At 42.3% G+C, this 15,824-nt stretch overlaps 1 protein-coding gene across 1 annotated transcript in view; it reads right to left on the reverse strand.

Moving 5' to 3' along the window:
- Positions 1-1,474: 1,474 nt before the first annotated feature.
- Positions 1,475-15,824, reverse strand: part of tnmd (tenomodulin) — an 89,610-nt gene continuing 75,260 nt past the window's right edge. Inside the window, exons 5-7 of the mRNA XM_071399162.1 lie at positions 12,818-12,980; positions 12,584-12,690; positions 1,475-2,819 (exon numbers count right to left, since the gene is read on the reverse strand). Of these exons, the coding sequence (XP_071255263.1) occupies positions 2,610-2,819; positions 12,584-12,690; positions 12,818-12,980 (480 nt within the window). The 3' untranslated portion in view covers positions 1,475-2,609. The remainder of the gene's footprint in view (positions 2,820-12,583; positions 12,691-12,817; positions 12,981-15,824) is intronic.

Consider the following 15,824-nt stretch of genomic DNA (forward strand, 5'->3'; position numbering starts at 1 on the left):
TGGCGGAGCTGCCTGTCGGCACATTTGAAGTATGTTTGCAATTATTGCATTTGTTAACGCCTGACACTATTTTTACTCGACATGTTGCCCTTGGCTATTGACATTATTGATTTGAAAATACAATGTGTTTGCAGCTTGAACTTCAAGTTCTTTACTTCCGCCCGTTAATACATTAACATAAGTAATGAAGTTGAGTTTAGACTTAAGACAGACACAGTAAATTTGCTTATTTTCGCGAAATGTTTTACCTTTTTGAGGTCGATTGTTTTTTTCACCTTCCCAACATTCTAAATGTAGAGAACCTACAGTATGTTTAATGCAACATTACTGGGAGGGTACATCACTTGGAGGGAGGGTACAGAGAAATTGGATGTACTTCAAACCAACATAAATCAAAGTGAAACCGGCTCTATCTTTTCTCATCTGTCTTTTTACCTCTTTTGTTGTTTTGGTTAAAGAGCATCGATTTAGGTTTCTTTTCCAGGAAGGATATTAGTAACACTTCTTATGAACAACCTATATAATACATTATAACAACATCTGTTCTAATAACCGTGCTCATAAACATCTATGACTACTTTCATAGAGCATTGTGAACAGGATGTATAATGAGTAGAAAGAGGAGGAAGGGAAGCGCTACTAAGGTACACAATAGTACATTTTGGTAGACAGAAGGTGCTCTTTGGTAAAAGGGGTAAATTGGTCATCAAAAAGAAAGGAGGACCAAGGCACTCTTCATATAATTAATTAAAATGCCTTTATTAGTATGGCATGTTCAATAGAAACAAAGTTTTTAAAAACCGACGCGTTTCGGCTGCATGGCCTTCGTCAGGGAGTACAAAAGATGTATAATGACTTTTGAAGCAAAGTGGCATATGACTTAATCAATACATTTTGGAGTCAGGACATGTCATAGATTGACCCTCAAAGGTTAATAGATGTGTGAACTGCAGCATTGGACCATTTGAATGTATGATATTGGACTTTTTTCCACCAATGTTGGAATTTCAGCCAGGAGAAACCTGAATATGGCATCCATATTAGGAAGTTCCTCAGTTGTCAGGTGAAACCATTATATTAGTTATCAGACAAAACGTCCTAATATGGATGCCGTAGTAACTTTGAATGCAAATTAAGACTCACAAGAAGTCAGTTCTTTATCTTGATATGAGTAGCATTAGATGTATTTTAGTTTCAAAATACATTTTAATTGCATGTAATTGATAATAACTTAAGCATGTCAAGCCATCATACAGTATCTCGTATGGTTGTAGGCCTATCTATGCCGGTAGAATCACTGTTTAGAGCATGATTACTGTGAGCTATTGAGCAACGGAGAAAAATTTGCAGATTACATTACATAATGGTAATTGAGCTGTGGCATAATTATGTCATTTACAGCCATTACAGTTAAAACAATGCTGCTTAAAATAACAATAATGACTTTACATCAAATAAAGAATGGCAAGTTGAATTAGAAGAATTAAGCATATCTATAGCCGCTGCTTTATTATAATTAGTCGACTCATTCTGATAGTTTTTTGCTATGTATTTATATACCTCCTCATCAATACATATATATTTCAAGTTAAACATGCTAATTGTAGTAAACAATAGTCAAAACAGATCATTCACAAAAAATAGGACATATATTATTTTTAGTCTAGAAAGGGTTAAATGCTCTTGACAGAGTGAGCAGGCTACAGCACTTCAGTATGTTCTACATAAAATACATTGTTGGTTGTCATAGGCCACAGCAGACGTGGGTTCAAATAGTATTTGTTTTCTTTCAAATACTTTAGCTGTGTTTGTCTTGTGCGATTGGACCACCGGGATAGTACCAAAGATGCAAACCCTGATCGATCTAGCACTCCAGGAAAGCTCAATCAAAAGCTCAAAGTATTTGAAAGAAATCAAATACTATTTGAACCCAGGTCTGCTCCACACAGCAAGAGAAAGTCGGTTACACGCCACCCATAAAAAAGATTAAGAAGGAAATGAAATGAGAAAGAAATGCAGTACCGTGAGAAACAGCCAAAACTAGCTCTTTAGCTACTGTTACAAATTCTTTAAAAAATATTTAATATGTTGAAAGAAAAATTGCACTTCAGCATACCGATGACGCATCAAGGCCTTTTAGAGAAATCACCTAGATGCTCCCAAAACTTCATTTAGACTTATGAGAGACTGACAGTAGATTTGATTATTTTCAAAGATAGGATGGGTAATAATTGTATACTAGAAATGTTTTGATATCACAAAGGCTTTGGAATACTGATTGGGGAGTAGCAAGGGGTGCATTCATTTTACCTCACCGAATGATCCAGTTGGGCGGAGTTTGCACCTTAGGACCAATGTAATTGTCTCAAATGTGCAAACTTCACCCACCTGGTGCCCCGGGTGGGCCTAGGCTGGGTTTACACTCTACCAAGTGTTCACAAAAGCAAAATGTCACTTATCCTTGCTTAGAGTTAATACAAATTCTGGCATGCACTAAAGTCTCTTTGCGGTTGCTGAGACACTAAGCCTACTGCAGTGTAAATCCAGCCTTAAATGAATGCACCTGTCATTTGTGCTGAAACATAGTTGAATCCAGTTCCACTATCCAATCAGATCCTCCCGAGCATACGGGCTATCCACCAGTTGCAGGGCATGATGATCTGACAGATGACACGTCCTCCTTGGTAGTAGTAGGGGTAGGGGTTGAACCCTCCCAGAGGCTCGTAGTAGCGCTGGCAGTAGCGGTAACCACGACGACAGTGCTGGCAGCAGTAGCCATGGTCATCCAGACGGTTATCCAGCTCAACTCCAATGTCTCTCTGAAGGACAAATGGCAAGTCGATGAGAGGAAGGAAAGAAGTTAGGTGCAAAAGGTGATCCACACAAAGGAAAGCCAGAGAGACAGAGATCTTGAGAACATTTAATTTGAAGTATAGATGGGATGGATTGCTTACACCTCACTGGAAAGGTTTACTTTTCTGTGATAGCTAAATGTTTCTCTTTTTTAACTTTAGCTTTCTCTGTTTAGTGACGTGTGTATACTTTAAATAAAATAAAATTGGTCTTCTTTTCCCTTTGAGTACCAGCTCTCCCAGAGCAGGGCCAGGCAGACAGCGGATTGGATTGGGTGAATTGATGTTCTCACTTCAGTTGTGGGTCAGAAAAATATATGTAGAAGCAGCTAAACAGAAGAGAAAGATTAAAATGGATGTCTAAGGAAACAAATGGACAAAATGTTTCCACCATCAACTGTGACACAGGGATCAAGATAGCATTGGAAAGTAATGTTAGTGGTAGTATTACTCTTAGCTTCACCATGCTCCATCTCACATCCCAGAGTCCTCGGCTCCTTTCTCCCTGGGCTATCTTCAATCAAAGTGACTCTGACACTGCCGGTTACCGGGATAATTGCACTATTTCTTTCATCTCTGACCCCCCCCCCCCCCCCCCGCTGCGACCCACGCGAGCTGAGTCAAAATGGCCGCCACTCCTCCATTAGAGACTACAAATTAGAGGCTCTCCGTCGGCGCACTCCCCCTGACCTTGACTTTAAGTGGATGGCACATTCCTAAAGCAATTAGCCGAGTAATGATCGCCTAACAAGGATCTTTTTATTTGCTTGTGCCGACTGGGTGTGAATTTATATAAGGGCCAAATGAAAGCCAAACGAAAGGTAAATTGGGTAGAATTAATGGCCCTTGGGTTTTTCCATTGTGCCGGTCGGCCGGGCGCATGCCCTCTCCAGACGGTGGTAGGGCTGAGTGCCATGCCTTTGATCCAGGGAGACTCTGAATTGGGTTCAGAGAAGTGCCAGTTAACTCTCCACCCCTAGTTGTGGCAGCGGCTGCAGCAACCCGTCTCAGAGCAGCACAAATACATTCGACCACGTTTTCAATCTCCTGCAGCGAGTGAATCTGAGTGAATCTTCACAGACAATTCAGCACTGTCTGGTTAAATAGCTTTGATGAAAGAGACCAATTGTCCCCCTTTTGGACTTTACTTCTGGGAGAAGCGGCCATGCCGCAGTAGAAAAAACAAAACAGAAATCTATTGAGAGGGGGTACTGAAAATGCGAGGTCATTGTTTCACCCCAGTCTTTCAAAGGGCTGGGGCACATAGGAACACGACTTTGACTCTGATTCCTCCTCTACAGTAAATTATGGGCAGTGTGGACTGGAGGCTGTTTGGCTTTCCTATAAAGGCAGTATTAGGCACAGGAAATAGTTTACAGGCCACTAAATGGTCCACGGTCTCACAGATGTTGTTGACTCCACTGTTTGTGGCTGGAGTTAAGCTACATTCACCCTCCCAGACTGTTGGAGCCAACATAATATGAACACAACAAATAGTGCAGTAGGTAGGATTCAAATCACGAATCAATCATCACAACTTCTGTGACAGATAAACGTACTAACATTACATACTCCTAACACGGAGGACTAACACCTCGGAAAGAGAAAAAGGGTGATATTTAAAATATGTGTTTTGATTTATGACTCTGACAATGGCTGGTGGGCGATTGCTGATTGATGATGTTAGTCATGTTTAGGGTCATCAGCTGCAAGGCAACAATCTATTATGGAGAAAACACAAAAGCTGTCACTGCAACCGACAATAATCTTATCAGCCGCCTCACAGCTAAAACTGTGATGGTATGAAATCCAAATCCAGAGCTTCAGTTTAGGAAAATTAATGGAAATATATTTATTCAAATGATGGGTGATTACAAAAACAAACAGACAATTGGCATTGTACCTCCGAGACAAATTAATCAGAGGCATCCTTTTTAAAAACGGAGCACGCATATTAATCATTTTGGCTTCAAATTCCCCTCTTCAACAGGATGTGGCGGCGGATGATTGGAATGGGGCACCATGGGAAATCTGGGGCCGTCACTCACAAACAAGTGGCATTAACGAAGGGTAAAAGTCATTACCCTCGAGCTCTGTCTGATATCTGACTTGGTCACACACCGAAACGCGTCTCACGCGTAACATCATATCAGAGATTTGATCAGTGTGTCAAGTCAAACTTTCAGTCAGTCATTCAATAATGAGGAAGCGAATCGAGCTGCGACGACTCCTTCAATTTCCACACTACTGAGTGTTATTTTACACACGCTGATTACTGTTCTGCTTGTGGCTTGAAACACACAAGCCTCGTTGCTGTTATTTAATCGTCTATATCAGAGCTGATCATCACAGTCTCTTTGATATTCTATTAAAACACCAGGGACAACATTTCCATTTCATACTGTCACATGACTGTAGGTGTTGGGTATCGTCCCAAATGGAACCCTGCTCCCTATATAGTGCATTACTTTTGAACAGGGCCCATAGGGAATAGGGTGGCATTTAGGACACACCCTAGGTATGAGATGCAGCATGAAATGCTAGGCTAATATGCAGAAGGCACTGCCTTGTACTCCCAGTGCATGTTGTGTCGTCTTATATCAACCACATGAACTTCATTATGCAGGCAAGGGCGAAACCTGTAATGGTTAAGCCAAGGGGAAGTATAATATGAAATATATTATAAATATGCCACTAAGCTTTTATCCTGAGCGACTTCCATACATTTTTAGTAGGTGTACAGTGTGTCGACCTTGGCATCACTAGCACCACACGCCAGGCTCTTACCAACTGTGCCACACAGGCCCAGGAAGTATCTGTGTTTACAGTTTGGCGTAGCCTCGCTCAGGGAGGACAGGAGGTCTTTACAGCCTCTGTTTACCCTTGGTCTCCTGTGAACCATCACTGCCCACTCAGGGAGGACAGGAGGTCTTTACAGCCTCTGTTTACCCTTGGTCTCCAACCTCCACTCATGCCCGGGCATCCTTGTTTTTTTCAACGCTAACCTTGCCTGCCAAAGAGGCCTGGGCATTGGTACAGGGTCACACTATGGCTCAACCCAATCACCCAACATCCAACCGGCTAAAACACGTTTACAATATAATTATGTGTGCCGGCTGGACAGACTGAGGCCTGCTCCCAATCATATCTGTAGGCTTATCCTTCCCCCGTCTAGGTGAAGGACAGTGATGCGGCTTCTCTAGCGCTGCCAGATGATAGTTATTCAGTCGGAGAGCTGTCCAGGGCCGCTGCTGCAGCGCTGTGCGAAGGCTCTTCCGTGGTTGCCGCGGCTAAAGGTCGGCCCCATATATCTCCCCACCTCTGTCACTGCTACTTTAATGATTATTAGTCAGGTCGCTTCGAAATTACCTGCCGAAATACGTAATCAGGGGCCCCAGTGGCCGTCAGAGGAAAGGCCACGGTGGAGGCCAGATCAGGTGGAGGGGTGCGGGGGTCAGAATCAGCGCTCTACAAAAGGTCTAGGTCTACGTCAGCATCCCACTGTCATCAACAGCATCTTCAGACTCATCCCACTGTCATCAACAGCATCTTCAGACTCATCCCACTGGCATCAACAGCATCTTCAGACTCATCCCACTGGCATCAACAGCATCTTCAGACTCATCCCACTGGCATCAACAGCATCTTCAGACTCATCCCACTGGCATCAACAGCAACTTCAGACTCATCCTACTGTCATCAACAGCATCTTCAGACTCATCCCACTGGCATCAACAGCATCTTCAGACTCATCCCACTGGCATCAACAGCAACTTCAGATTCATCCAACTTGCATCAACAGCAACTTCAGACTCATCCCACTGGCATCAACAGTAACTTCAGACTCATCCCACTGGCATCATCAACTTCAGACTTGCCAATTATAACTTGCTGCCTCCCCTCCGTCGGTCACAAAGGCCTTTGTTATCTGCTGGGCCCACAAACACTGACTAGTGGTGGCCTTGGAATGGGCGGGTTGGAGCTTTAGCTATGTATTACCTTAGCTGATTTTCAAAAGGGGAGTGGGTTTCATCTCCCGGTATGCTTTAATTGCATAGCATTGCAGCTGGGGCCATTGAGGATGAGCAGGGAGGAGGGGAAGGAAGAGAGGAGGGGAAGGAAGAGAGGAGGAGAGGAGGAGAGGGGAGGAGGGAAGGAAGAGAAGAGGAGAGGAGAAGAGAAAAGGGAGGAGAGGGAAGGCAGGCAGGCAGGCAGGCAGGTATTCCTGGGCCCGGCCTGATAAATGTTAATATTATGGCTGTATGTTTGTGTGTGTGTGGTATGGGTGCGTGTCCATCTGTCCCCTGGTTCCTCAGAACTCAAAACCATTCTTCCTTTTCTGGAATGAGCTTTTAACGCTTACTTAGACAGTCTGGGTGGTCTATACTGTGTGTGTGTGTGTGTGTGTGTGTGTGTGTGTGTGTGTGTGTGTGTGTGTGTGTGTGTGTGTGTGTGTGTGTGTGTGTGTGTGTGTGTGTGTGTGTGTGTGTGTGTGTGCGTGCGTGCGTGCGTGCGTGCGTGCGTGCGTGCGTGCGTGCGTGTGTATGTACGTTTACCTTTGAGTGCATGATGTGTCTGTTGCTGTTCGTGTGTTTGTATGCATGTGTGTGTGTCAAGGGTAACTAATCATGGAGCACTAAGCCGCTCACATGCACAAAAACATGGCATTTTGTCCTCTTCCCTCTTTGTTTCCTTCCATGATAATTAAGGCATGATTAATAAACGTGGCGTATCTATTCAGTAATGAGTGACCTTAGGAGTGCTGTTTTGCACGACGTTCGTACAAGCTGCCTGCTTGCTACCTGCCTTTGCCCGAAAAGAAACCAAAAAAGGCTCTGGCTGAGGCTGTGGGGAAAACATTGCTGCCTTTGAAGGCTAGATATTCCTCTCCATTAATGTAGAGACATTAAGAAAGTCTTAAGCAAGGCAAGTTCATTTAAACAGATATATAGAGCAATTTCTATGCCCTTTGGTACATCAAGACAAGTCTGTTTTATGCTATGAAATTAAGCATCAATTAGCAAGAGTCAATTTCTCTGCAGGAATAAATGAAGAAGAACTAGGCACCACCGTGGCTCGTATCACCTAGTGTGGTCTGGTTTGCATCCAAAATGGCAGCTTATTCTCTATATAGTGCACTAGAAAGTATTCACACCCCTTTACTTTTTCCACATTTTGTTGTGTTGCAGCCTGAATTTAAAATGTATTAAATTGAGATGTTGTATCACTGATCTACACAAAATTCCCTATAATGTCAAAGTGGAATCTGTATGGTCCCTCAATCGAGTAGTGAATTTCAAACACAGATTCAACCACAAAGACTAGGGAGGTTTTTCAATGCCTCGCATTGAAGGGAACCTATTGGTAGATGTGTAAAACTTTTAAAAGCAGATGCTGAATATCCTTTTGAGCATGGTGAAGTTATTAATTATGCTTTGGATGGTGTATCAATTAGAGGTCGACCGATTAATCGGAATGGCACATTAATTAGGGCCGATTTCAAGTTTTCATAACAATCGGTAATCGGTATTTTTGGACACCGATTGTGGACGATTTTTTATTTTATTAATTAATTTATATATATTTTTTTACCTTTATTTAACTAGGCAAGTCAGTTAAGAACACATTCTTATTTTCAATGACGGCCTAGGAAAGGTGGGTTAACTGCCTTGTTCAGGGGCAGAACGACAGATTTTTACCTTGTCAGCTCGGGGATTCAATCTTGCAACCTTCCAGTTACTAGTCCAATGCTCTAACCACCTGCCTTCCATTGCACTCCACGAGGAGCCTGCGTGGCAGGCTGACTACCTGTTACCCGAGTGCAGCAAGAAGCCAAGGTAAGTTGCTAGCTAGCATTAAACTTATCTTATAAAAAACAATCAATCTTAACATAATCACTAGTTAACTAGTTGATGATATTACTAGTTTATCTAGCGTGTCCTGCAGTGCACATAATCGATGCGGTGCCTGTTAATTTCTCATCGAATCACAGCCTACTTCGCCAAACAGGTGATGATTTAACAAGCGCATTCGCAAAAAAAGCACTGTCGTTTCACCAATGTGTACCTAACCATAAACATCAATGCCTTTCTTTAAAATCCATACACAAGTATATATTTCTAAACCTGCATATTTAGTTAATATTTCCTGCTAACATGAATTTCTTTAAACTAGGGAAATTGTGTCACTTCTCTTGCGTTCATTGCAAGCAGTCAGGGTATATGCAGCAGTTTGGGCCGCCTGGCTCGTTGCGAACTGTGTGAAGACCATTTCTTCCTAACAAAGACCGTAATTAATTTGCCAGAATTGTACATAATTATGACAGAACATTGAAGGTTGTACAATGTAACAGCAATATTTAGACTTAGGGATGCCACCCATTAGATAAAATATGGAACGGTTCCGTATTTCACTGAAAGAATAAACATTTTGTTTTCGAAATTATAGTTTCCGGATTTGACCATTATAATGACCTAAGGCTCGTATTTCTGTGTGTATTCGAGCCCAGGTAGGGGCGAGGAGAGGGACGGGTGCTATACTGTTACACTGGCAATACTAAAGTGCCTATAAGAACATCCAATAGTCAAAGGTATATGAAATACAAATGGTATAGAGAGAAATAGTCCTATAATTCTAATAATAACTACAACCTAAAACTTCTTACCTGGGAATATTGAAGACTCATGTTAAAAGGAACCACCAGCTTTCATATGTTCTCATGTTCTGAGCAAGGAACTTAAACGTTAGCTTTTTTACATGGCGCATATTGCACTTTTACTTTCTTCTCCAACACTTTGTTATTGCATTATTTAAACCAAATTGAACATGTTTCATTATTTATTTGAGGCTAAATTGATTTTATTGATGTATTATATTAAGTTAAAATAAGTGTTCATTCAGTATTGTTGTAATTGTCATTATTACAAATAAAAAAATTGTTAAAAAATCGGTTGATTAATCGGTATCGGCTTTTTTTTGGTCCTCCAATAATCGGTATCGGTATCGGCGTTGAAAAATCATAATCGGTCGACCTCTAGTATCAATACACCCAGTCACTACAAAGATACAGGCGTCCTTCCTAACTCAGTTGCCGGTGAGAAAGGAAACTGCTCAGGATTTCACCATGAGGCCAATGGAGATTTTCAAACAGTTTCAGAACTTAATGGTTGTGATAGGAGTAAATGAGTACGGGTCAACAACATTGTAGTCACTCCAACATACACTTGGAGACAAATTCACCTTTCAGCAGGATAATAACCTAAAACACAAGGCCAAATCTACACTGGAGTTGCTTACCAAGACACCATTGAATGTTCCTGAGTAGCCTAGTTACAGTTTTGACTTAAATCGGCTTGAAAATCTAGGGCAAGACTTGAAAATGTCTGTCTAGCAAAGATCAACAATGAACTTATCAGAGCTTGAATAATTTTTTAAAAGAATAATGGGCGAATATTGTACAATCCAGGTGTGCAAAGCTCTTAGAGACGTACCCAAAAAGACTCACAGATGTAATTGCAGCTACAAAGTATTGATTCAAGGGTGTCAATACTTAAGTAAATTAGATATTTCTGTATTTAATTTAAAACAAAATAGCAAATTTGTGTAGATGGATGAGAGAAAAATCTATTTAATCCATTTTGAATTCAGGCTGTAGCACAACAAAATGTGTAATAAGTCAATATGTGAAGGCAATGTACTTTTGACCTAGTTCACTATATAGGGAATAGGGTGTCGGATTTCGGATGCCCTATAACCAGCAAACAAAAATTGGATCTATGAAAGTTGTTCTCAAAAACTTTCCAGTCATGGTGATGATTATAGAATGTTTTTATAAAACATTAGCCTGTTATTGCAAGAACGTTACTCACCACCGCTTCACCCATCCACTTTATATGCTGCATACTTCTGGGCCCATATTTACAAGGTATCCAAGACCATGAGTGCTGTTTTTCAGATCGTAAAAAATAAGCCAGGCAGGACCATATCAAGCGTCTCAAAGTAGGAATACTTAAAAAAATAAAGTTGAACAGTATATTTTTACACGATGTTGAATTTTTTACAGTTTACAATTCTGCATTTCTGACTGGATTTATAAATCTGGACGAAATAAAGACATCCTCTCTTTTAGTAGAGTATATATATGAGCCTCTAGTAAAAACACGGTTAATAAAGAATATGTGGAACCTACACTTTTCAGATCTGCAGCAAGATCATTAACCCGCTGCACCAGGGGATAGCTGTGCCCTTGTTGGTTTATCAGTCAAATGCTCAATCAGGACACAGAACACAATTTCTGATTTCTAAAAAGTGTCCCATCCTCCCATATAGGCTGTGTACTTGCAACACTGTATTTTTTTGTCCTGTGCAACCTAGGTTAAACATTGTATGAATGTCTTTACAACTAAGCATATTTTGTGTTTTGGGAACCTATCTCTTGTAATGGGAACCTTTAAAGAACTCAGAAAGGCTGTTCTGTCAACATACTTCCAATATCAAAGGAATGTTTTGTGCACCCTGATAAAACATTATCTGAATGTCAGCACAACTGGACAGTTATTTTGTTTTGGGAACATATCTCTTCTCATGTCCCCACAATGTTACCACAACCAAATTAAACATTCTGGGAACGGTCTTGTAACATCGGGCGAAAATAAATTATATATATATATTTTTTTAACTTTTTCGTGATATCCAATTGGTAGCTACAGTCTTGTCCCATTGCTGCAACTCCCGTACGGACTCGGAGAAGAGAAGGTCGAGAGCCATGTGTCCTCCGAAACACGACCGCCAAGCCGCACTGCTTCTTGACACACTGCCCACCTAACCCGGAAGCCATCCGCACCAATGTGTTGGCGACCGAAGTTAGCGTGCATGTGCCCGGCAGCCACAAGGAGTCGCTAGAGCGGGACAAGGATATCCCAGCAGGCCAAACCCTCCCCTAACCCGGATGACGCTTGGCCAATTGTAAACCGCCACATGGGTCTCCTAGTCGCGGGCGGCTACGACACATTCCGGGATCGAACCCGGATCTATAGTGATGCCTTTAGCACAATAAAATGCAGTGCCTTAGACTGCTGTGCCACTCGGGAGGCCCATGTGAATGTTTTTTGCACCCTAAAATAAACATTGTCGAATCATCCGCAGAACTGGACAGTTTATGTGTTTTGGGAACATATCTTTTGTGATGTCCCCACAATGTTCCCACCAGACTGAAACAATGAACAACCCAATGAAACATTCTGGGAACCTTTAACGAACAGATTAAATGTGTTCTAGGAATGTTCTTGCAACATCAAGAGAATGTTTTATACAAACATTCTATAATCATCACCAAGAATGGAACGTTTTTGTGTTATGAGAATAATTGCCACAACCTAACAAATGTTTTGGGAACTTTCACAGAACCAATTTTGGTTTGCTGGGAAAACGTTACTGGTACGTTGTGTTATTACATTACCTGGGAACTTAATGAGAACTTTTGGGGAAGGTTCTGTAATGGTTGTTACAGATGTTATGCACAACATTTAAATGAATGTTAGGAGAACATTCCAAGGATCCTTCATTTTTTAATAAAAATAAAATAAAACCCTAACTTAATGGGAATCTTAGCTAATGTTCTGGGAATGTTTCCGGGTTGCTGTGTAGGCCCTATGTACTGCAATACTTTGGCCCTAGTGCACTATATAGGGAATAGGGTGCCATGTCAGATGCAGCCCCAGTACAGTACATACGTAGTCGTTGACAGGAACCTGGTCCAGGACGTCACGAGCGACGCGGTTACCTCTGACCTCAGCATCAGGTATGTCCTCCTCATCCTCCACCTCGTGGAACTCAGCATCTGCACCAAAAGGAGGAAGTACACAGAACAGCTGTTGATGTACTTTACTGGATCACAGCAGAAACGTCTGTTTTTCCTGTTTGAGGTGATGTGAAGGAGGGGGTGGAGAGGCCCCGGTGCCCTGTACCTCTCATGGGGGAGGGATGGATCCAGTGGATGGGCAGCTCCTGGCATATCTCCCAGATCTTGGAGTTGAGGAGGAAGGCTGGGTTAGCGATGGGCTCCTCGGCAGGCACCCACACCTGGGAGTCCTCCATCACCTGCATGTCTATGCCCTCTGTCTCACCCACCTGTCAGGGAAAGCAAACACGCACATGCACACACGCACACGCACACGCACACGCACACACACACACACATGCACAAACATCTTCATTTTCGTGAAATCTTTGGGGAGTAAAAATGTTTGACCATTAAAAATCTTATTTTCCATAACCCCTAACCCTTAACCTAACCCTAACCCTAACCTTAACCTTAACCCGAACCCCAAAAACCCTAAACCTAACTCTATCCTTAACCCTAACCTTAGTGATAAGGAAGGAAGTTGATAACTAGCGCTTGCGCAATTCCTAACTAGCGTTAGCGCAATGACTGGAAGTCTGTGGGTATCTGCTTGCATCCATTGGCTCACGAAACTAACTCTAACTTCCTTCAAACCGGTATCCCTTTAACCATAACCCTGTGGCGCAGCGGTCTAAGGCACTGCATCTCAGTGCTAGAGGCATTACTACAGTCCCTGGTTTGAATCCAGGCTGTATCACATCCGGCTGTGATTGGGAGTCCCATAGGTCGGCGCACAATTGGCCCAGCCTGGGTTTGGCCGTGGTAGGCTGTCGTTGTAAATAAGAATTTGTTCTTAACTGACTTGCCTATTTAAATAAATGTAAAATAAAAAACAAACCTTAAGCTTAAAATACCATTTGAACAAATTCAGGACATGAAGAAAGTCCTGCCTTTTCAAAAAAGTTATTGTTTTCGTACCTTGTCAGGACATTCGGGTGAATTGTTAGGACATTGGAGTCCTGATAAGGTAGGAAAACAAGTACACACACACACACACATATACAGTGAGTATCAAACACACCCAGCCTTACATGGCCGCAGGCACGCACGCACAAACACCCTCCTCCACACACACCTGTCAGAGCCCAAGAACACGCACACGCACACGCACACGCACACGCACACACACACACACACACACACACACACACACACACACACACACACACACACACACACACACACACACACACACACACACACACACACACACACCCTCAGTTCTGTACCCTCTGCATTCTCAGCCCTCTCTCCCCAGAGCCACAGCACACAAGCCCTGGCCATGTCCTTTTATTCATCACCCTTTATTGTCCACTGGGAGCACCGCCACTTCCTGCCTCCTAGCCTCCTGCTCGTTCTCTGTTTCTTCCTCTCAGGCCTCCAGGCAGCCCTTTCTGCCCGCCGATAACGCAGGAATCCAACGACGGCATAAATTTGACTTTGAAATGACTTTCTAGTGCTTTATACTTTATTGTGCGGTGAAAGGCCGCAATATCATTAAAATACAGCAGCCACAATAATAAGCATAGCGTCCTCCCCCATCCCCTCCTACTGCATTCAGCTCAGCGACGTGCTTCATTTGTTCATACTGTAGTTCATGAGCTGTAAAGTAAACTATTATTGCTTAATGATAGGGAATGCATGTCACTGCTATCTAATAGAGATGTATGAAAGGGGCTTTTGGCGATGCCTGATATTTGTTTCTTTATGTATATGTAAATATGTCGGCAAACAAACCCCTCTTCCCAGTGCCTCGTTAATTAGCGGCTGGAGAGAACAGCAAAACAGTTTACTTGACAAATGTTTTTACAAGGTGATTCTCTCCCGGTTTGAAGCTTAATTGCACATTAGTTGAGCTTGATGAAGGATCCCCGGGCTATGGTTGGAACCGCTGGTATCATTTATATTAGGTTGTGCACTCTCGACTCTCCCTCCCTTTCTTCCTCACACCTTGCTGATTCTTGCTTTATTTGAATTTACTGCCCATGCTGCTGTCTCGCTCGAACTGTTTGTTGTGAAGTGACATGATGCCAGTGACCCTGTGGAGACGAACTCGCACCTCGTTCTGGCCAGATGAAAGAACGCGTAGCGGCGTGGCTACTCAAGCGCTAGCTGCCTGTGTCAGTGCTTAGCTAAGCTGCCAAGCCACCAAGCCTTTGACACAGTTTGCTCTCACTCTTTTCAGCAAATGTTTAGCCTGGTCCATATCGGGCTAAGCTAATGATGACTCAAAGGAGGACTAGGGGGCTCACTCCCCCTGAACTACAGACATTAAAATGAAGGCAAGGAAACACAAACAGACCTGCCTAATTGGACCTCAGAACCATTGAAGCCGAGCAACTAAGCAAACCTCCCCGAAATGAGTAAGTGGAGGTCAGGACACAGACTGACCAGTTGAGAAACAAGACCAATAAGGAAGATAACCACAATCCTGAAGGCTAAATTGATCATGGCTAGTGTGGAATAGGGATTGAAAAAGGCTATTTGACCAGTACAAAGTCAACGTGATTATGATTTTAGAGCTACATTTTTTTATCATGCAGTTATATCATAATTTAAGCTGTTTTGTATCTATATAATATTGGACAAAGTAAATACATTTTGTATTGGGTGTCAGACTAATATAATGTATTTATTGTAACTTTGAGCCTATGTAAGTACATTCCACACACAATCAGTGTCATACTGTAAAGAACATACACTTGCCCTGTCTTGCTATAATGTCCTAAGGGTGCAGCATTTGTTTTGTGACATACTTAGGTCACTTGTGTTTGTCATGGATCAATGAACATTTTCTCATGATATCATAAGACTGTATATAACATTACTTCCCATCTGGCTGTCTCCCATACTGAACAGACATTGCACACTTTTCATAATGTTCATTATTTGTATGTTCGAAATGACATACAGCTTTTTGTTTTAGTAATATGACATTTACCTACAGTACATATCATTCCAAGAATGTGTTGTTTTGCATGCATGGTATGGCATTTGTTTGTGGTTTTTATCTGAGTGGGAGGTTCTGGCTTGCCAGCTAGGCTGGTTGTGGCCGTACATATTAAGTGGTT

This window comes from Salvelinus alpinus, chromosome 4, assembly GCF_045679555.1.
Source record: "Salvelinus alpinus chromosome 4, SLU_Salpinus.1, whole genome shotgun sequence".
Taxonomy (NCBI): Eukaryota; Metazoa; Chordata; class Actinopteri; order Salmoniformes; family Salmonidae; genus Salvelinus; species Salvelinus alpinus.